The 21,721-nt window shown below is 57.6% G+C and overlaps 6 protein-coding genes across 6 annotated transcripts; 4 read left to right on the top strand and 2 right to left on the bottom strand.

Moving 5' to 3' along the window:
- Positions 1-7,250: 7,250 nt before the first annotated feature.
- Positions 7,251-8,568, top strand: COLE_04652 (uncharacterized protein; the record flags this gene model as incomplete). Its single annotated transcript, XM_065626364.1, has 5 exons — positions 7,251-7,365; positions 7,398-7,556; positions 7,645-8,009; positions 8,050-8,322; positions 8,371-8,568. The coding sequence occupies 5 exons, from the start codon at positions 7,251-7,253 to the stop codon at positions 8,566-8,568; spliced, it is 1,110 nt and encodes a 369-aa protein (XP_065482305.1).
- A 2,896-nt stretch (positions 8,569-11,464) lies between these two features.
- Positions 11,465-13,074, top strand: COLE_04653 (uncharacterized protein; the record flags this gene model as incomplete). Its single annotated transcript, XM_018419911.2, has 4 exons — positions 11,465-12,045; positions 12,079-12,570; positions 12,602-12,653; positions 12,688-13,074. 4 exons carry the CDS (start codon positions 11,465-11,467, stop codon positions 13,072-13,074), a joined length of 1,512 nt encoding a protein of 503 aa, XP_018281234.1.
- A 1,499-nt stretch (positions 13,075-14,573) lies between these two features.
- Positions 14,574-14,780, top strand: COLE_04654 (uncharacterized protein; the record flags this gene model as incomplete). The annotated part of the gene is made up of 1 exon (XM_018419912.2): positions 14,574-14,780. The coding sequence occupies one exon, from the start codon at positions 14,574-14,576 to the stop codon at positions 14,778-14,780; it is 207 nt and encodes a 68-aa protein (XP_018281235.1).
- Positions 14,781-15,413: 633 nt separating this feature from the next.
- Positions 15,414-16,062, bottom strand: COLE_04655 (uncharacterized protein; the record flags this gene model as incomplete). The annotated part of the gene is made up of 2 exons (XM_018424758.1): positions 15,414-15,973; positions 16,005-16,062. 2 exons carry the CDS (start codon positions 16,060-16,062, stop codon positions 15,414-15,416), a joined length of 618 nt encoding a protein of 205 aa, XP_018281236.1.
- Positions 16,063-18,356: 2,294 nt separating this feature from the next.
- Positions 18,357-20,044, top strand: COLE_04656 (uncharacterized protein; the record flags this gene model as incomplete). Its single annotated transcript, XM_018424759.1, has 4 exons — positions 18,357-18,994; positions 19,030-19,337; positions 19,372-19,693; positions 19,735-20,044. 4 exons carry the CDS (start codon positions 18,357-18,359, stop codon positions 20,042-20,044), a joined length of 1,578 nt encoding a protein of 525 aa, XP_018281237.1.
- A 262-nt stretch (positions 20,045-20,306) lies between these two features.
- COLE_04657 (uncharacterized protein) lies at positions 20,307-21,211 on the bottom strand (the record flags this gene model as incomplete). The annotated part of the gene is made up of 4 exons (XM_018425183.1): positions 20,307-20,599; positions 20,795-20,849; positions 20,886-20,956; positions 20,989-21,211. 4 exons carry the CDS (start codon positions 21,209-21,211, stop codon positions 20,307-20,309), a joined length of 642 nt encoding a protein of 213 aa, XP_018281238.1.
- Positions 21,212-21,721: the final 510 nt, after the last annotated feature.

Genomic DNA, 21,721 nt, shown 5'->3' on the forward strand with positions numbered 1-21,721 from the left:
GTTTTCTCGTTCACACAATGCCGAGAACAGGCTTTTGCCGTTCATAAGAATCCAGGCTCGTGTTTGATTCATCATTGCCAAATGGCAAAAACTGAAATGGAGTGTTCTTTGGATAACACAAGTTCAGGGAGTGGCGGACATGTGATCTCTCAATACAGACCATCACCCAGGAGCGACATTCCGTCGCAGGACGTGTCGCATTCCTTACCTCGGACATGGCCAGGCCGAGACGCTGCCGAGTGACACCGCTCACCTCAGCGTGCATCATTCCGAAAACAAGTTGGATCGCTGCCCCTCTCAAGGCAATGAAATGTTGTGTCCTGGTCTATAGTCAAGCGACCGGGCCTCAAGAAATTCGTCAGGCAGCACCTTCGACTGCCGTAGGTTGGCAGATCCGCGATTTCCGCGAGCGTTGGTGTGCTTGGGCGCCAACGAACGCTCTTTCGTGGGTAGAGTACTGTGGGTTAAGCTGGTGATTGTGTGAGCTTAAAGGTGATATGAGAATGCCTGCTTAAATCGGGCAGACGTGCCTTGCTTGCTCCATCACTAATGTAGCGTCCATGGCTGCAGCACAGACAGACTTTAAAACGCCAAGCCTTACGCCTCCCTACCATCCCATCTCGATGCCATTTCCTCGTCCCATCCCACTCCTCCCCCTTGAACACTACTCTGTTCGTCACTCAACCGCACAGACGTGCCCTCCGTCGCCCGTCATCTGCTCCAGACCTCCGTCTGCTCCGCAAGTGAGTCCAAACTAGCGTCCATCGCAACCGAGGCGGATCTACGCCAGCTCCACACAGTCGTGGTCTTGTCTTTCTCTGACTCCACTGCTGAGTGTCCTCTCTTGCCTTCGAGTCGATGCCTGGCACAACTGAGGGTATCGTAGGATGTGTTCAGCTTACACTGGCCCCGGGGCTCACGCGCGGCGGAGCACTGGGCGTGCACATCGCCAACCACCTGCACGGTTGTGGTGTAGGCAGTGCGCTCTCTACAGGGATTGACGAGATTGGCCGCGACTGGAGCGACCCACGCCCCGTTGACGAGCGACAAGCAGCGATCTAGGGGGCACCAGCTACACAGCCGGCTTGGATGATTCGAGTCACGAGGCGTACAACTGGTCTCTCTCATGCACTATTGCCAGCGACGCGCTCCATGCTCTCCGCCCTGGTGCGAGGAGGACCGTGCATGTGGAAAGAGAAGTCACTGCTGGGCCGAATCCTCCCGTCCTCCCGTTGAGCCGTCTGCCCAGTGCGTCGTGCGAAGATTACTGCACATTCCACCCACAGGCTGCGTCAAACACGCCCGGTGCGCTCAGGTAATGTTCGAGTGTTTGCTCATCTTCTCAATATTACTTCGTCTTCCACGCTGCTCATGGCCGTGCCAGAGCAAGATCAAGACCGTTTCAATGCGTACCTCAAGGAGTTGAAGGGATGGGACTTCACACGACCTAGAAGTGACTTTTTCCAGCACGTGAGGACGAACGTGAGTTGTCCTCGCGCCCTCGCAACGTTTCTCAGCAAAATTGCACTGCTCAAACGTGGTTGTCTCCGAGTTGAAACTAATGCCAGCTGGGATCCGCGGAGAAGGATGTGGTGGCCTTCATGTTAGCGCACCACAAGGCATTTGCAGACGCCGTCCCCGGCTGGTCTTCTCGCTCGTGGAGGAGACGGAGGAAGCGGCACGCGCGGTATGTCCACTACGGAACACGCTGATATATACAGCAGCGGAGTCAGCCTACCCGGTGTTACACCAGCGACGGAAGAGGCCACCAATGAGCCGTCCAAGCCGGGGCCAGTGCCGAGCAAACGGTCGCATCACGGCGACGCCGGTGACAATGGCAGTGACACCGCCAAGGATGCACGCATCCCAAAGCGCAGGCGGGGTAGCGCCGAAAACGCTGGGTTGATGTCCACCTCGACGCCCAACACTTCCGCGGCATGTCTGCCGCAGGTGCAACCGAGGGCACCCCCGTCTACTGCGCCCCCTTGTGACGTGTCTAAGCCTTCTCGCGCCAACGCGACGAAGGACAATCCCTCAGCGGTTTCAGCGGCAACTGTGGCGCAAACTAAAACCTTCACCGCTGAAGCCTGTACGTCCAGATCCCAATACATTCAGGTGGCAGGTGTACCATACGCTGCTTCACCCGTGCAATCTAAGGATTCGCAGGGCCAGCGAAAGAGGCAGAAGCGTGCCGAGCTCGAAGAGACTGTCCGCACTCTCACCACTCAGCTAGACTCCGCCCGTGGCCGTATCGCCTTGCTGGAGCCAATCCGCGACATCCGAGACTCCCTGGCCTTAAAGCTGAAGGCTGCCAAAACCAAGCACAAGAAGACGAAGGCGGACCGCAAACAGCTAACGGAGAGCCTGCGCCTCAAAGAGCGGGAACTGAGCACACTTGCGCTCCAGCATGGGGCTCTCCAAGCACGCGAAGAGCAGCTGGCCCGGGAGTGTGATGAGTTGAGCAATGAACGCGATCGCTTGCGTGTCCAATGTGACGGTCTGCAGGTTGAGTGGAAGGGCCTCAAAGCGACTGAAGATCGGCTCACAAAAGAACGCAGTGCGGCCGAGGCGGAGGCGAAGCGCGCCAAGCTCAAACTTCCCAGTTTAGAGTATGAGGTGACAAGTCTTATGGTGGAACGCGATGCCGCCGCCGATCGGCTGAAGACTCTGCGCGCTGATTGCGTCAAGGACGTGGAAGATATCGAGGCGCGTTACGGTGCTAAATTCAAAAAGCTGGTGCAGGAACACGAGGCTGCCATCAAGAAGATTGAAGACAGCTATGCCGGCATGATCGAGGCGCTCGAGGCTCGGCATAGTGAGGCAATGGACGCCGCGGACAAATCCATTGCACGCAGCGCTGTCCAAATCGATGGACTTAGAAGTGCCATGGCGGAGATGATCAAGAGCCACGCCGCCGAGACTGCATCGCTAGGCGACCTCAAGGAGCGACTGCACTGTCAGGCGATTCAGCTCGATCACATAAAGGTGGCGCACGACCGCCTCAAAACCAAGCGCGATGACCTGAACGCGAAGGTCGCTCATCTCACCACGGAACGGGATGAAGTTGTTAAGGAGCTCAAGACCGCTCAAGCCCTTGTCGCAGACATTCAGCACAAACACGCCGCCCAAACCGAGGAGACAAAGAGCCACCTTGCTGGTCTGGTTGTTCAGCGAGACGACCTCAAGGCAGAGCGTGACGCATTGAAGATAAACAAAGACGGTCTGGTTGCGGAGCGAGACGCCGCAGTCACAGAAGCCTCCAAGCACGTCACCACGATCAAGGAGATCAACGCCGCGCATAACGCTCATCTCGAGGAGGTTGAGTGCAACTTGAACGGCGAGCTCGCGGCTGTCAAGGGCCGACTGAATGCGATTGTGACGGAACGGAAGTCCCTTGAGGTAGAGCGAGACAAGCTTGTGCAGCAATTGGCACATCGCACAACGGAGAGGGACGAAGCTGCCGCTAGTGTCTCCCGTCTTGCGTCCGACCATGCTGAACTTATCGCCAAGATTGGGCGGATCAAGTTGCAGCATTGCGCTGAGGTCGAAGACCTCAATGGTCGCCTTACCACCAAGGGAAGTGAGCTAGTAGCTTTCATGGCTCAGCAGAACCGCATCAATAAAGAGCGGGACGACCTTGTGGAGGCAAACGCACGGCTTCGCAAACAGCAGGCGGATGTGGCTTCTGACTTGGACGCCAAGCTCGCTGCTGTTGTCAAACACGAGCGCGATGGCCGCACGGAGATGGAGGCCTTCCTCAGGAAGGAGAAAGAGAAGGCATGCGCTGACCTCGTCGAAGCGCATAACACCGAGATCGTCAAACGCGACCAGCAAATGGCCGACGTCCAGGACGAGCTCGCCGCCATGGGGGGCGAGCGCAATCGTCTCGAGAAAGCTGTGGTTCACCTCACCAAACGGCTTCAGGACTCGATTCAGCTTGAGAAGAAGCAGGCTATGATGCTCACGGAGACTCAGGATGCCCATGGCATTGCACACGAGAAAGTCCAACGGCATCTCGCTGGCGTGAAGAAGGGGCTGCTTGCCACCAAGGTCGAGCGAGACGATGTCAAGGCTGAACGGGATTGTCTTTACGCAGCGACAACGGAGCAGATTTCCATCCTGGACAAGGCGGTGGCCAAACTTGAGGTGATCAACACCCCTAATGGGCGCATTGACCAACCTCAATATCGCGATCTACAGACCGAGCGCGGTCCTCTGTCCCAGGGGGTTGACCGCGACGCCATCGCCACGCAAGTCAAGTTTGCGGGAGCTGTTGCTCGTTTTCTGCGTACACACGGCGACATCGTTTCTCAGCTTGGGGATGCCCACGATGCCAAAGTTGCAGACCTTCGGAAGGGGCACCTTGCCGCCATTGAGAAGATTAAGAGCACGCACACTGAGGAGTACGCTGCAGGGGTCCGGCATCTGGAGGATACGATCGCCCGACTTGAACATGACGCCACTACGCAATCTGTGGCTCTCGACGAGTCTCGCCGAAAAATTGGCCAACTCTGCTTTCAAATCACCCAGCTCGAGGTCGACCTCAGTCAGACGGAAGAGCAAACTCAAGGACAAACTGGTGAACAAGACACAACCATGAAGGCCATGGGGGCACAGCTCGCATTGCTTCAGCAAGAGCGGGACGACATCATATCTAACTTGCGTTGCGTCGAGGCGACGCTGGACGCGGTGGAGACAGACAGGGATAGTGTGAAGACTCAACTGGCCGAGATGACGACCATTCATGCCGACACGTTGGCGCTCCTCGATGCGACCCAGCAGGACAGGGCAGACGCCATCACGGACCTGGCTAACCTCAAAACTCGACTAGCGGAGTGTGAGACACGCCTGGAGACCGCTCCACGGGAGATGGGCGTTGCCGCAAAGGAGCAGTGCGACCTTGCGACCAAGCTCTCGGATGTGGAAGCTCCCCATGGCCAACAATCGACAGTTGCCTCCCTTCAGGCGATGCATATGGCGAAGGTGGAGCGTTTGAAGCAAGACCATTTGGAAGTACTCCAGGTGTGGCGCACGCGACACGACGTCCAGCAACGCGATCTTCACAAGATAAAACAGCAGAGGGATCAACTCGGGTCGAATTTGCGTGAAATCGAAACGATCTTCAATCTGACGCCTGGCACGAACGCCGTCAGCCACTGCCGCCACGTTGGGGCTGAGCTCAAGAGACTCAGGGAGTTGGCTGCTCAAAAGGGAGGTACTCAATTCCAGCGAGAGACTATCAATAAGCAGCCTCCCCAAACGGAACAGTACCGAAGCCTTCAAGCAGAACACACAGGCCTGAAGCAAAGACACTTCGAGCTCGTGAATGTCAATCGTAGTCTCGTGTTCCAGCACAACGAAGCTCAAGCCATCTGTCGTAGCGCCGTTGAAGAGCGGAACAAAACAATCGCTGAGTTCAATGTCCGGGCCGAAGAGGCCAACCGGATGCTCACCGAGACCGCGAAGCGGATCCAATCTCTCACGGCGGACCGCACCCGGCTGCAGAAGGAGAGATCAGAGCTCCAGAGCAAGGTTATCACCATCACGGCTGAGCTGGAACGCCGCGTGGGTGAACATCAACAACAAGTCCGTGATGTCAGGGCGGGACACGCGAGTGAGGTCCTATTATTGCGCCGCACAATTTTCGCCTGGCAGAAGGGAGTGGCAGGCGCGATCGGAGCGCGTGGTCGTGCAAGGATGAACCTGGCCACCGCAACGTCTTGGCAGTCTTCGGCTCCTCCTCGCAACGCGGTGTATTGGCACTTGCGAAGGCGCGTGCTGGACGTTCTTCTTCTAGTCATCGCCTATCAGAAGCGACAACGCCCTGCCCCTGAGCGGTTCATCGCGGAGATCAGCCATGGGGGGGAGCGGGAGGTGGTGCTAGTCGATCAACGCAACGTCACGGCTGTTGGGGCTAAAGGGGCGCTGGGAACCCATGAGCAGGGGGGTGGCCAGCTAGCTGCTATTGCTAGGCAGTGGATCGAGGGCTGCTTGCTAAATCAGCAGCTCGTCACGCTCTCGCATTGCTCTGACTCAGTTCGCCAAGTTACTGTTCCATCGCTGCCTGTTCAACGAGAAAATGTCGGCCCCGCAGATCAGCCCAATGTCACCCTCAAAAGCATCAACGACGACAAAATCGGGAGCCTCCCGGCCGCTTTCCGGACTGTCAAGGACGATGTCTACGAGAGGGAGAAAACGTTGAAGTCCCGGCAAACCATCGCGAGCGTCCTGCGACCAGCAAATGACTCTCACGCGCGACAAGACGAGATCCAGAGTCTAAGAAATACTCCGGAGAGCGGTGGCAGGACAGAAGGCACGTCAATGGAGACGCTGCAACCGGCTGTGTCGGGCCGCTCCACCAACCACACTCCCAAGCATGCGACGTCGGCTAAGGAGAAGAGGCGACCCATAGACAACCACGCGCAACAGATCGCGCACCTGGAACAGCGGCTCAGCCGACGCGAAAAGACGATTCAGCTACTCGAGACGGAGCTTGCTGCCCTCAAAATAGACTTGGGGGAGGCGCAGACGGAAATTGAGCGCGACGCGCAACACATCATTAAGCTGGAGGCGGAGATCGCGTCACGTGATGCCGCGCGTGAGACTGCAATGGCGGCAATTAGGAACGACGCCACACTCGCAGAGCATCTCAAGGCTAGCATACGGATAGGCAGCGGGGATGGGACATTTCAGGCGATGGCCGAGGTCTTGCGACGTACCTGGCGAACGCAGAGCTCTGCGACGGCCCAAGTCGCCGGCAACCCCTTGACGAGACCCTCGGTGCCAACTCCCAGCGGCACCCCGACGAGGAGTGGCGACGCACAACTTGCCGGAAGTACCACGCTGAGACTGCTGGCGCCAAATCAACGCGGAACCCAGCTCAAGGGTGATGGTGATGCCGCACGACCACTCAGGGCTGAGTTGCAGTCGCTGGTACTGGCCCCCAGCGGCGCCCATCCGAGAAGGGAGGAGGCGCGGCTGCAGGGGAGAGGAATGGCTGAGGAGAGAAGGGGAAAGCAGAGAAACTACTGGGTGCCGCGTTAGTGTTGTGATGTACATGTCAGTGTCGGGGGCGGACGAGGTAAAGCGAGAGTCGGTTTATCGGCAGGGTGTTGCCGAGGTATGCGAGATAGGCGTGTGTAAGCGACCCTGCATCTGGATCCGGTGGAGCTGTCTCAATCGTCGTGCGTGACGACCTACCGTCAACATATCTTCATCCAGCATGCTTCGCTGAGCCTGCCCCATCTGCCATGTCCATACGCGAGGAGCACGAGGCCCAAGAGGTGCCGGCGCACTCCTCTGAGCGCAGCTTCTCATTTTTCAGCTGCCTCGGGCTGGCCTTCACGACTCTCAACTCGTGGTGCGGTGGGTCCACCGCCTTTCGTTGCTTACTGTAGCCGTGGCCGCGTCGCTCCCGCTCGTCCTACCCTCCGGCGGCTCCGTGTCGATGGTATGGGGCCTCGTTGTCTCGACTTTTGGGACGATGGCCATGGCGCTGAGCCTCGCGGAGATCTGTCATGTCTTCCCGACTAGTGGCGGGCAATACGACTGGGCATGTGAGTTTCATCATGGCCCTTGTACAATAGATTCGCTGGCCTCCTGATCCTGATGTCTGCGCGCATCCACCGCAGGTTCTGACTAGAGATATCCTCGCTCCGCCCGCCCTCCGCCGTCCACTCTCCTTCGTGACGGCATGGAACGTCACTGCCGGCTGGGTCGCCCTCGGCGCAACAGCAGCTACGGTGGGCGCACGCTTCATCCTCGGCATTGTCGCGCTATGGAACGGCACGCCCCCACGGGCATGGCATGTTTTCCTTATCACGCTTGCCTTCGTTTTGCATGCCGCCGTGCTCAATGTTTTTGGCGCGCGCTTGCTGCCGCTCATCAACCGCGTGTCCGGGGTGTGGTCGATGCTCGGAATCGTTGTTGTCGTTGTTACCGTCCTGGCGTGCAGCGGAGAGTACCAACCAGCGCAAGATGTATTTGCACGGTGGACGAATGAGACTGGCGTGAGTGCAATCTGCTTCACGTTTCGAGGACTGACACCAGTGGCCGGACGGGATGGCGTTTATCCTCGGCCTATTGCAGTCCACCTTTGGGCTCACCGCTTTCGACAGCGTCGCGTTCATGGTCGACCACATGCCGCGGCCTAGCATTAACGCGCCCAAGACAATTGTGATTGCCGTCGGACTTGGCGCGATCACAAGCTGGGTCTACCTCGTTGCTTTGCTCTTCTGCCTGAAGGACTTGCGCTTGGTCATGGAGTCTCCGAGCGGACCGCTGCTGCAAGTGTATTTTCAGGCGACGAATTCAAGAGCTGGAGTGAGTCTGGCGTGCGCTAATTCCTTACGAAGATCCCGCTCATACCAGTCAACCGTCCTCATGATCTTCAATCTCGGCGCGATGCTGTTTGCCTCACAGGGCCTGATCACAGTCTCTTCCCGCCTCCTCCTACGCATCGCGCGGAGCACTCTCCCCGCCCCTCGCCAGCACCCACTCACTCCTAAAGGTCCCGGTGGCCGCCATCCTCACCGCGACCGGCGCGGTCTTATCAATCGCGGCGATTAACCTCGGTTCCAGCATCGCCCTCAATGCCGTCCTCTGCGCCACGGTCGTGTTGCTGCAAGTTTCCTACACTGTACCCATCGCGCTATTGTTCGTTCGCGGCGGTGCAGCTCTTGGCGACACTGAGCGGTGCTGGAGCATGGGACGCTGGCGACGCCCCGTTAACTGCGTGGCGCTCATATTCCTCGTCGTCACTACCGTCACATTCATGTTCCCGCCCAAGATCCCTGTGAAAGGCGGGGACAGCATGAACTGGGTCGTGGTCGTCACCGGCGTCGTGTGGCTTGCCTGTGGTCTGACTTGGGTGGTCGACGGTCGGCGACGCTTCGAGGGGCCGAGTGAGCTGGCCGTGCGCCTCGCGGCAGCCAAGGCGGCGTAGCAGCTGCGGACACGGACCTCTGGTGCCCCGAGTCCCTCTTGACAACGCGATTCGTGACGCACTTCAGCAGGAAGGTAGTGTGGCGATGCGAGGAGCATTCACCAGCTCGAGCGAGGCCGTGCGACAGGGGAGCCATGTCATCGCGACGTCACTTGCGGCCCGCGACACCAGTTGCACTGCCCGCACATACGCTCTGTATACGCTACATAACGCTGGTTTAGGGGCGCTCCAATTGATGTATCAAATATATCTGTCTACCGCTCGCACCGGCCCCAGAAGTCAACCCTCGCCCGGCTGCGTCGTGAAGCCCTGTGCCGATATACTGTTCCGTTGGTCTGCCTACTGACTTGGACTTTGGATAGCTAGGTCAGAGACTCCTAATACCGTCGACGGAAAGCACTTCCTGTAGCGCCTTTGGCCAAGAGGTAAGGCGTGGTCTTCCGGTCTTGTGGTCTTATCACCACGTACCGATTCTGGCCAAGATCGTCGGTTCGATCCCGGCAGGGCGCTGATTTTGCCTCTTTGCAATGCAGGGAGGAGAAATGCGAGGGAGACCCTTGCGGGCCGTTTTGCAGGCTTCGGATCAACGGAGAGCATGCTGAGCAATTGTCAAGTCACTTCCGCAAACGCAGAATCCTCCATGCCAGCGACTTCCGGGGTACTGGAGGTGTCTCATTGCACCGCTGAAGATGTTGTGCGGATGAGGACTGTCTAACGAGCCCGACGCTGCGGAGATGGTCTATAGTCATTCAAACTGTGGATGAGTCCTTGGAAGGGTAGAGAGGATATCTGTGGAGGCGTTGTACCTCCACAAACGCGACTGCTTTCCGTGATGACATTCTCCCCCGCGGCTCGGATACCGTCCTTCTTCCTGTCATGCCAGCTCTCTACTCCACCTTGCACACCTCCAACTCCCTTGTGTGTGTATAGCACGAGTAAGCCAGCAGGACATGACCTGCATTGCTATGGGCGGGCTGGCAACCTTTCGTGTACCCGATCATGTGAAGTGCAAAGTCGACCGCAGGCCTTCTCCTCCGTCGCAAAAGGGCACGTATCTGTCAGTGAAGACAGCTGGTCCTCGCCGCGATTCGAACGCGGGGCCACTCCCATAGCTGGACCCTAAGAGAGTATGATAACCACTACACCACGAGGACGTGTGATGGTACTCCCTCGAGCCTTGCTCCGCAACGACACAGCGCCAAGCCTCACAGTAGCTCTAGAGCTGTGGAGAGAAGCTAGAGAGTCTGCCTACGGCGCTCCAAACCGATTGAACTCTCGCATGCCCCAGAGGCCCAGCGGTGTCCTGCAGGAGGCTCATAAATGTGACAGCGGAAGACTGAGAACAGTGGGTATCTCTCCCAGCCCCTTTCTTTCATCCATGCAGTGCAGTGCAGTGGCGGCAGCCGATAGACATATGGCCTGCACCTCGCTCTTGACTATGTCAAGCCTTCGACATCACCGATAGCACTTGGTACGATGTGACGCACGCATGAGCGCCATGAGCGGAAGTCTGGGTCCAGGCGCGTCGTCGCGGCTTGACCGTGATTTCGTAATGCTTCCGCACTCCTCCGCCGTGGACTCATACGCCAACCACCCCCCTCTCGCGCGATCTCACGACAAACCACCCCCTCTCACGACAACATGTTACCTTTCCGCGCCCGGCCAAGCCGGCCACTCAACCTTCAACTGGCCTCTGCATTTCTGCGGTGCTTTCATGTTAGCCAGGAAGGCTGAGCGATGACGCGGATCTTCCGGCCAGCCGTTGCAGATCGGGTGACCGCCGCACAGCTCTGGAGCCCATTGACAAGGCGGACAAGGCGAATCCCCTCTGCATGGAGTGTCAGGTGAGTTTGGGAGGCGATGTCGTGGTCTCTCGTGACCCCACCATTCACGACGGCGAAGTACAAGAAGGCGTGTATGGCCATGGGACATGGGTTGTGTGCTTCGGGTGTGCGAAGCAGTGTGCGTGAGGAGCTGGTTTTACTGCCCTCAATCAACCTTACCACCTTGCTATGCTGTTCTGCTGCGAGCCAACTCGCTCAGTAAAGCAGACGACTAGCCCACCCCTTCCACTGATCTGCTCCCCCGCTCATCGGCCAAGCGCGCCAGGCCTGACACCCTACTCCTCACTCACAACGCACACCATCGCGATCGCCGGATGGCGCGCCTTCAGCGCATAGCTCGACGCTTGCACGCGGATTGCAGATTCTCGCTTGACTGCCCTTCGAGAAGCCAAGGAGTCAACGCCCTCCCCTGGTGGCTCCCTCCCCTGGGGTGTGACCATCTGAAATCCGTGTGCCCCAGCAACTCGGCCTCCAGCCGCTGACGGCTGACGGACAGGGAGCGAGATGTTGAGAAAGATTCCCATGTTCCCATCCGCCGTACCGCCGTACCTCTGGGACCTTGAGGAGGGATGCCTATCCTGCATCTTCTGACAATTCACTCGTTCCATCGCCCATCCTTCCACGCAGCCTTCGACCTCCCCTTCACTTTGGACATCCCTTCTTTCACTTGTTCCTCATGGACCCGTTCGCCACTATTACCATGCTGGGCGCCTTGCGAGCTCTGATGCTCGCTCTGATGTTGGCTGTCCCCATCCACGGCGCCGCCACCTCTGTCGTCCTCGACAGCTACAGCCTTAACGCCTTGTACAGGCCCCAAGTTAATGGCTCGCTGGCGAACACTGGAGCTTGGAATGCAAGCTTCACGGGAAGCCCTTGGTCCACCAAGCTCTTTGGAGCCCATGGCGAGGGGCAAGGATACCATTTTGCCGTCTACAACAAAACTCTCGATCCGCCTTACGTTCAATTCGACTTCTATGGCACTGGCATCGAGTTCTTCGGATTCTGGGGCTATGTCGGTTCCGGAACGAAGGTTAGCGGCGGCCCAGGATCCACCAGTATCTTCGTCAGCGGCGCGACATACTCGGGGCCTCAGGACATCATATTCAGCGGCATGTCCTTGTCCCGTGCAATGGATTCGGCTCAGCCGGTGTCGATTGGAATCATCAAAGACCTTCCCGCAGGTTTCTACTCGGTGGGACTGCGTGTCACTGGCGGCACTGTTTCCTTCACGCACGCAGTGATTGACGCCGAGTTCGGGTAAGGGCAACCTTCAGCTTTCTCTGATGGCAGTGCAACTCAGTCAACGATGGAGGTTACAAGGCGAAACGCTGTCATTGTTTCGCCCGTCAAGACAACTGATTTAGGTGAACTGGTTCGCAACGATGACTTCGGAAACTGGACTGGAGCGGGCTGGACAGTCAATGCCGACCGCCGCGTTTTGGGCACCGACAAACTTAATGATTCTGTCCTGATTGATCTCGGCACTGGCAACTACTGGATGGACCTCAAGGGCAGCCGCGGGACGTTCGCGAGCTTCTTCCGCTACGAAATTAGTCCTGCACCGCCAATGCTATACGAACGGTTGACCACTTTGAGGGCTTATTCACCGTGGGAAGTTCGCAACGTATCGCTTCTCGCGACCACGCTCGATCCGGCAGTGCGCTACACGCTATCGGTCACCAATCTCCTCAACGATGGTTTCGACACAGGTTATGAGGGGCTGAACAAGATGATGAATTGGCTTGAGCTGAGCTCGTTGGAGCTATGGAATCAGCATGCAGGGTGCGTTGGCATGGAAGCTCGCTGACTGTAGACCGTCTCCAGCGAAGGAGCCACCCATCGCTGCGATTGTGGGGGGAACACTGGTCAGTGGATATACTCACCGCTTGCTCACAGCAGGGGAGTGTGATACTATGTGTTGTCGTCGGCGCTACCGCTTGGTGGTACATGTGCGGCCGCCGTCGACGCCGCCGAACTATCAGCCCCGAGGACAACTTTGAGATTGATGAATCTCCCGTAGCTGTCTCAACGCCATATGTCTCCCCACGTAAGTCAGTATGGGTCTCGGCTGACTATGGCCATTGCATCAGACAGTGGCAGAACCTCGTACTTCCAGTCCCGGTCATCACGGACCTCACAGGGGCCCTTGATGGGGCAAGTCCGGAACAAGCACGCATCCATGGAGAGCCACCACATGTCCGGCTCATCGGCAGACAACTCCGTCGTCCCTCTGAAGCTCCGCGAGCAGGCACAACGCCAATCGAGTTACGGCCGCTACTCCATTGACTCAGGCTTTTGGGTTCAAATGTATGTGCACCCCTACTGCACCGCTTATTTCAGTGGCTTCGGCATGGAAGGTTCCTTAATTGCGGGCAGCGGGCGGATCGAAAACGACGCTCCTACTTTCCAGAGCTTGGACGCAGGCCCCGTCCAGCCCCACACTGCTACGCCCCTCGAGGTCCCCCCCTCCTATAACCCGCGGTGGCGGCCCCCTCTTTCCACCCATCCTACGCCACCCTCTACGCCGGGTAGTATCTTCATCGAGGGACCTCCTCTTGGCCCGCGCGCGGAATCTCCCGACCGGATGTCGTCTGATACCGATGCCCAGAGAGACTGACCCTCGCCAACTGACTCACCTCGCCATTCCACGAGTTAAAATCAGCGTGATTCACCGTCGCTTCCACCTGGGTCATGTCAGTGAGGCGTGTATCGCCTTCCCCGCCCATCCTGAATATTATATGGACTATGCCCGTTCTCGTAAAAACTGGCGAAGCAAGGCGTTTCAGAATCTCAATTCATAGCTGTGATCATAAATGCAATGGTTCTACGTTACCCAGTTGCCGGGAGATTCTCGCTGCTCTTTGTCGGGTGGGTAAGCTGCACGCAGTGCAGGCATCGAGTCACGTGACGCCCTTTCAGCCTCAACCGCAGCCACACTGATAGTGTAGTGGTTAGCATAAGTGCCTTCCAAAGGAATAGCACTTGACCGGGGTTCGAATCCCCGTCAGTGTAGCTTTTTAAGAAGCCAAATCGTTGTGCTGAACAGACAGTCCCGGTGGTTGGGCCGCTTCTGCTTGAGCCAACACCTGACTGACTTCGGTCGAGCTTATTCGCCCATGGCAGCCTCTCGAAGCTTGGTAGGACGATACCATGGTCATTGATAATGTGTCCTTTCGGTCTTCCGCGTTCAAATGGCTGCCTACCACTGAGGCGACACGACCGGTGACCCGGTGAGCCGCAAATAAAGTTGTCTCAGGTACGTTTGCCCTTTCACTCATGGACATGCGTTTTCTTACAGGCCCCACCTCAAGCCAGAAAGTGTTCCACCGCTGTCGAGTAGAGCGTCTCGCCTAAGCCAAGCGGATCTCGCCATCATGGATCTATGACGGGTCGAACGCTGAAGGTGGACGTAAGTCAGGGTTTGTGGAGACCCCACAAAGTTGTTTCTCCGCTACCACAACGCCCTTCGTCGCTGTCGATCTTGCCATCGCTGCTCTCTACCCACAAAAACACACAGATAACGTCAGAGACCAAAAGGAGGCGCTAGCCAGCCGGGACAGTGATTCGAACACTGGAACCTTTCGGTAGTTAGTCCACTTGATAGTAGCCAACCGCAATAACCACTATGCGACCCCGGCGAGCGCTAGTTGGGAACAGGGGCATTTCGCGCGCTGTGAGCTGATTCTGCTTGTTTCTAAGCTGTTAAAGCATCGTAAAAACTCCCGTCTTTCCCCCAAACTCGAAACCCGAGAACTGGAAGCTGGAGGGGTGCCACTGGCCGGTATATGATGGCTCGCATCAGGAAAATCGATCCGCTGTCTTCAAGCACCCTCTTGTCTTCCATACGAGCACGCTCAAAGACAAGCAGAAGGTTCTGTAAATTCACCATGCATCTGTTTCCCTTGCATGTTGTTCTCACCTTGTGTGGGCGATTCTCCATAGGGGCGAGACCTCTCCATACGGTGTATTTTCGACCGCGGCTAGGAAGTTGACGTCGCCTTCACAGAGGCACATGGTTCACAAGTTAGGCCTCCGAAGGGACGCAATTGGCGGAGGTGTGTGCTAGGTGTGGGTGATGTGTGTGATGTGCGTGTTTTTTGTCTGGTGTGGTGTGTGTGGGGATGCGAAACTGGGAATGTCAAGATGGAACAGGATCGTCGGCGAAGGGGTAAAATGCTTCCGCACTCCATCTGCCACGGATCCAGTTCATATCATCCTCTCCCGTTCTCCACTGAGCTTCGTCGAACTGTGCCGGATTGCAGCAGAAGAGCAAGCTAAAAGAAAACGACAACTGCATGATTCGAACATGCGCTCCCGAAGGAAATTGATAGACACCCTATGTTTGTGCTAGGAGGTTCGAGTCAATCGCGTTAACCACTCCGCCAAGTTGCCACTGATGGCGGCAGGGCATAGAGCCATTATGTGGCGAGGAAAATCTCTGACATAGGGTATTTGCGGTCTATTATGCTTACTTAGGGTAGGGTACAAACGCCAGGCTGTACAGACGTGGTCTTCGTGCTACGCTGATTTCGTTCACCTGGGCCTAAACAGCACCACTTCGATCGACTCCAGTGCATGACTCATGGATGGCATGCGTATGCAAGTTAGCTAGGGATGCGTTCCTTTTAAGGGGAAGCGCTCGTGCTAAAACCGTCGGTAGACGCCCGCTGGAACTGCTCCTGCCCGACGGGAGATGAGGCGATCTTCACTGACTGGCGTTCGACGATAAAGGGAAGAGAGCCTGGAGATTGTGGGGGCTTTGTGTAGGTAAGCACTGGGGGTGCCGGTGTAGACCGCAGAGTTGGGTTGCACGACGTTTTGAACGGAGTGTGCATCAAAGCATCGAGCGCGGCCGAGGCGATCAGCTGCTTGTCGGTCGCACCCCAGTTGGGATTAGTCTTGCGCTCCCAGTTCTCCCAGTATTGACGCAATGAGGCGCCCTCACTTCGTGCGCGAGGTAGGCCGAAGGGGTGAGCGAGGAGGGAGCGCCGCGTGCCCTTCTCGCTGGAGCCTCGGGTGATGGCGAACGAGTGATCGGCCGCTGTTTTGTGGGCGCACGTCTGGCTTGTGGGTAGATACAGCCGGAAGATGGTGAGGGGGTCCGGGTGGGCGGTACGAGCAAGGGAGAGCGGGGACCGCCGGATGCTTAAGGCACGCCAGGAGCAGAAGCTGCACTGGCACGAAGCTGAGGTTAGCGACATCGAGGTTGCACTGACCTTCAATGGGCGGACCGTCGCGGCCCGGGGTGCCGGAGGATTGGTGGTGCTCGCACATCTTCAACTTGGAGTGATTTTGAATGTAGGCCGCTGACTGAAGAGGAGCAGAGCATCCAAATGACGATAAAGGCGACAACCATGGCAATGCAAGACTTATATCAGCAAGGAACTGCGGCTACCATCTCGTCGCCGCCATCAAAGGGTGCAACATTTACCGTCACGCAGCAAAGACGACAGTCCGCCCACCGCCACCAGATTCGGGGCGATCGCATCGTGGCTTGCTTGCCGGACCAACCGCAACTGGAACCAACAGCAGCCTGACTGTGGGGCAGAGATTGTTCCGCTTAAAAGTGCCGCAGCGGTAGACAACGCCTCTTACTCCCTTGCAAAGCCGAAGAAGCATGGTCGCAAAAGCATCCCTCGGCGCGAGCTGACTGCCAGGCTACATAGAAGGAAACTAGAGGCGCCGAATGGAGGGTCTGTGGTGTAGAAAACTTGAAATGCGGTGGAGCATAGTCGCCAGAAGAGGCTGCGTCACAGGCCGGGAACGGGCACGCGATGCAGTTGACCGTGCATCACCTCCCAAGGGTCGGTCAGGGTGTTTTCTGAGTGCTTTGCATCAGCTTCGGCTTTCTGCTCTTCCTTCCAACGTTCCCGAGAGTTCTCTCTTCAGCTTTTCAACCGGCGAGCTCCCGACCTCAATACGCGAGCGAGACCTGTGCGATCATGTTCTCGCGCTAAGGCTCACCAGGTTTTCGCACTGAAGCCAGGACCACGTATGCGCCCTACAAACCCGTTCCTCCGCACGATTGTTTTTGTCTCGACAGGGTGCAAACGCTTTGTGAAGAGAAGGTAGGGGGTTAAACTTGCCATTCGAGCGCGAGGCGGGGAAACGTGGATGCGTTGCCCCGCTCGCACCGCCGGCTCGTGTCAAGGTGCCCCGAGCGACACAGCCGGCTCTGATACCAGAACCCTGGCATCTGCTTCAGAGATCCCGATAGAAAGCCGCTACGGGCGCCAACTGGCGACCCAAAACCCGAAAAAGAACGCTTGGGCTGTTGGTTAGATTCTGGACAATGGCGGTCGAGAGGAGCTGATCGAAGGTGGCTGCTGATAAGCAACGTGTAGCTGACTTCAGAGGTTGAGCCGACACGCTCGATCAAAGGGGTTTTCCTGCTTGGGTGAGGTAAGATCTCGATCAGGCAGAGTGGTATGGGGTGGACAATGCTACGAGATCGGATCAGGGGACAACGAGCCACTAAAAGCATGACGGATAAGTCGCCGAGACAGGTGAACTGCTGCAATACAGATCAATGTACAGTAAGTGAGCTGTCTGAAATCATCGCCCCTCAGGTCGCGCCTTGTTTGATGCATTTGATCCTTTGCCGAGGGCACCAGAATCGATTGGGCAGACCCATGGTGCCTGCTTACTCTCCCAACATCACCCAGTTGACATCACCCAGTTGACATCACCCAGTTGGCATCACCCGGCTGAGGTGGTAGAGAGAGCAAACTGCAGTACATCTCCCAACTCCAACCGCAGCCCGATTGCGTGCCGCTCGTAGATCGTACATGGCCGGGAGCCTGAGAACTGGGTCAAGGTCATCAGGGCAGAAAGTGTAACCTAGCAGATCCGTCTGGGTTCGGAATGGGGACGGTGCTGGCCTTGTGGTGATGTGGGGTGGAAATACGCATGAACAGCGAGCGAGTTCATTAGTCGGTACGCTCGGAACGGCGGTTCATTGACAGAATTCTTGACCGGTATGTGGCTTGCCAGCACCAGGAGTGTGGTGAGATGATGCAGGCGTAGCCACTGGCTTTGGGCCTTGTTGGGTATGCCTCTGGGCAACAAGTCCCAGATATCGCTGTCGCACTCACCGATACTCGGCTCAGGACTCAACAGAAGGATTGTGGCGGGGTATTGGGAGATGCAGCACCCAACCGAGGATGGTTTTTCGATAACCGTACTCAGCCCCTCTTGACTCTCATCAGTGACATGATTCCTGTCAAATTCATACCCCTTAGAACTCTGAAGCATAAATATGGCGTCCAAGTGAAACATGAGAGTCTGAGACAGCCGTCCCCTCAGCATGTGAGACTGAAGGTCGTCATTACGGCATCCTTCACAACCCCCTTAAACTTACCTCATGACCCCTCCACTACTCACCATGTGCCTTCAGCTCCTTCTCTGCGGTGGCCTTAGGACTCGCAGCAGGCACATACGTTTTGGATAGTCCCCACAACGCACCCTCTTTCTCCTGGCTCACACTCGATGAGAGCGCAAGTAGTCAGCTATGCACATCTTGCTTTCACTTCCCTCCTCTGACTCCCCTCTCACTCTCACTTGCTGCGATGACTATCGAGCTGGCCCTGCAACTGCCGTCCTCCCGGCGCGCGCGGCTGGGCCTGTATGCGGCACTCGTCGCAAGCTGGACGGTCATAATCGCGCTCCTCCTCTCCGCTCTGGAACACCCCGACGGCGTGTCCGGCGTGGCGCGCTATGTCGCGGCTGCGGTGCGCCCCAGTATCGATGAGGTGACCAAGGCCAAACTCGCACGCCTCGACCAACTGGAGGTGGAGGCCGGCGCGTACGTCGTCTCGCATGGGCGCTGCGACGCGTCCCTCTCTGCTCAGCTCGAGGAGCTCGACGCACGTTGGGGGCGTACCGCGCTCGACATGAGCGTCGGGTACGAGGGAAGCGGATTGCGCGTTCGCCGCGTGGTGCAGAAGCTCCTTGCTGGCCAGCGCGTTTCCATCACCGTTCTCGGGGGCAGCATCACTTTCGGGCACAGCATGGCCGAGGGTGACCGGCCGTGGCCCCTTCTCCTCGCCGAGCAGCTTCGCAGCGCGTTCCCCAACGCCGACATCTACCTTGAGAATAATGCTATCGGGGCCACGGGCAGCGATTACTTTGACGCGTGCTACCCACACCATACCGCCGAAGGGACGGACCTTTTCCTTTTCGAGTTTGCCGTCAACGACGCGATCATGTAAGGCACGAAGACACCAACGCGCTAATCCCCAGTGAAATGGCCGCTGAGCACGTACTCGACACGATCTGGCATGCTGAGCACCTCGTCCGCTCCGTGGGTCACACGCATCCCGACGCCGCAATTATCTTCCTCTCCGCATGGCAGAAGCCACAGCTTTACATGACGGGCGCGGACGCGCATGCTACTGTCAGCGAGTATTACGATATCCCACGCGTCAGCAGCCGTACATTCCTGTATCGCTACATGCTGCAGCACCGCGACGAGCTCGGTGACCACTACACCCCGACTGACAACTACTCGCACCAGAACCAGAAGGGACATCAGTACCTGGCCGACATCAGTGCGTGTCGTGTCTTAGGCGAAAGCTGACTCAGTGTTCCGCTACATTCTACACCAGGCGTGCCGCGTGCAGGGCGCCGGCGACTTTGCAGAGGATCTGGTCCGCGCACCCGTCTCTGAGCCGTTGTCGGGTTTCCGCGGCAGCCAGCTACCCTCGGCGTACGACCCCTGGAGCCTTCCACTGCTTCGTATCCGCCAGAAGATTGACGCCCAGGAAACGCTCCCCGATGCCAAGCCGTTCTGCTCAAGCGTGCGCGTGCGCGTCGCCGACGGCACCAAGCATGGCACTCCGCAGCTCTTGCCCAGCTTCAACGACGGGTTCGAGCAATTCGAATGGAATGACAAGTGGTTCTGGAAGTGAGTGGGCTCACAACTCGGCGGATCGTCGTTGACTCCAGATCCGATAAGGCTGGATCCAAGATCACGTTCCCCGGCATCACCGTGGTCGACGGCACTATCTCGCTGTATTTCCTCCGCTCGTGGGGTCACGACATGGGAGATTTACTGTGCTGGGTTAACGACGACGAGAAGGATGCCGCACTCCTCACCGGACTGTGGGGATTTGTCTCCGTTGGTGCGCGCCAACTCGTGAAGCAAGACCTGAAGCCCGGCACGTACAGTCTCACCTGCCGTAGTCAGAAGGCCAAAGGCGAGGATGGCAAGCCAGGCGGGGCACGCACGCAGATCATCGCCGTAATGGCCACATGATGTTTGAGGATGTAGAGGGCGGCCAGGAGGCTGCATTGGCATTTGTTGGGGGGCCAGTGTGGACGATTTAAGCGCTGGGCGCGTACCATCGTCGCTTGCCCTGTATTAGGCGGCAACATGAACATATATGTTCTTGTATTTGTACAACATATCTCTACACAATCTTGCTTTAAGGTGGTTCTAGAAGTGACCTGTCGTCGACGAGGTTATGGCAAGCTGAGTCAATGCCCGAATGTTGAGGACGGACGAGGTCGTTTGACAGTCAGGAGGGAAGGCGGCCTGGTGCTAGCGCAGACTCGGAAGTTTCCTTAGCTCGGCGAGCATAGAAGATACGAGTACGCGCAGGTGCAGGTTTTAGAGCCGGAGGCACCTTGCGCTTGCCGGCGGTGGGTTTCTTCTTGGGGTGCGCCTCTGTCTCGGTGGACTTTGCAGTGGTGGGCGGCGGACGTGACGCGGCCTGCTTGACAGCTGCAAGACGTTTGGTGGCAGGGCTAGCTGTTTTCACATGTAGGGTGGGTCTAGCAGCGGCAGAAGTGGGAGACGTAGTGGTCTTTGCTGGAGGTAGCCGAGGTGCGGTTCGCTTGCCCCTAGCATGTGGCCCTTCTACGATCGTGGGCCTTTTGGGGTCAGCTGGTGTACTCGCAACCCCAGAGAGATGTCGGGCAATGACCTGGCTTCCAACTGCAACATGGGTGGGTCGAGTCCGCTTCGTGTTTGCGGAAAGCTCCACCAAGGCCTCATCTGGCCTACGCTTCGCCCTTTGCGTTGATCCAAGCGCGCCCACTGAGGCGCCTGTGACCGGGGTCTGGTGCATCAGATGCGAGCTACAATGCTTGCTCACCTCCTGCGATTCAGCACCGTCCAGGCTGCTGATGTTGTCCAAGCTACCTGCGTTGAGGTGGTAGTTGACGTCTGTTGTCAGGCCTCTACTTACAACAGCCCACCATTATACCACTTGACAAAACGCTCCATCGGGTCTGCAATCTCGCACTTCTTTCCGAGGCGGGCGAGCACGTTGTCAATGTCCTCCTCGCTCTCCTCTGAAGATGATGCCTCAACGTTGCTCGCTCTATCTTCGGGCGTCACCTCATGCCTACGGAGGGGGAGCTTGTTCGCAGCTGGCCGCTTGGGACGGAGGTTGTCGCGCGTATCCACGCGGATAGGCATGGTGATGAGTGAATCGGAAGTACGGATATAGCTTGATGTGTCCGGCTATGTAATGAGCGTCGGAGCGGGTGACCAGCTTGAGCGGTGGCGCGTGAGAAGTCCGATCAGGTCGGACGTCGAAGCGAGCAGCAGGCTTGCCGCGTTCGGGTTAACCTCGGGGCCTTAGGCTGCGGCTAAGGGGTGTGCTTGCGGAGCGCTTGAGGACGGACCAGTTGCAGGTCAGAGGACAGATCGCGGCTTCGAATGCTTGCTGCCAACAAGGAGAGCGATTACCGTGACTGGAGGTGCGTAAGATGACAGGCGCTCAATACGACCTGATAGCTTGTAGAGCCTGAATAGCGGAGAACGTGAGATTGCAAACTACCAGAGGAGTGGATGGCCAGGCGGGTTGGTGAACGCGTCGAGAGATGCGATGGAATGGTGGAAGCAATGTGGACGACGATAGCTGATGGCAATGGGAAGCGGGAGAATGAGTGAATTAGATGTTTGATGAGGTGGCGAGTTGTGGGC

This window comes from Cutaneotrichosporon oleaginosum (genome assembly GCF_008065305.1).
Source record: "Cutaneotrichosporon oleaginosum strain ATCC 20508 chromosome Unknown ATCC20508_contig04, whole genome shotgun sequence".
NCBI lineage: Eukaryota > Fungi > Basidiomycota > Tremellomycetes > Trichosporonales > Trichosporonaceae > Cutaneotrichosporon > Cutaneotrichosporon oleaginosum.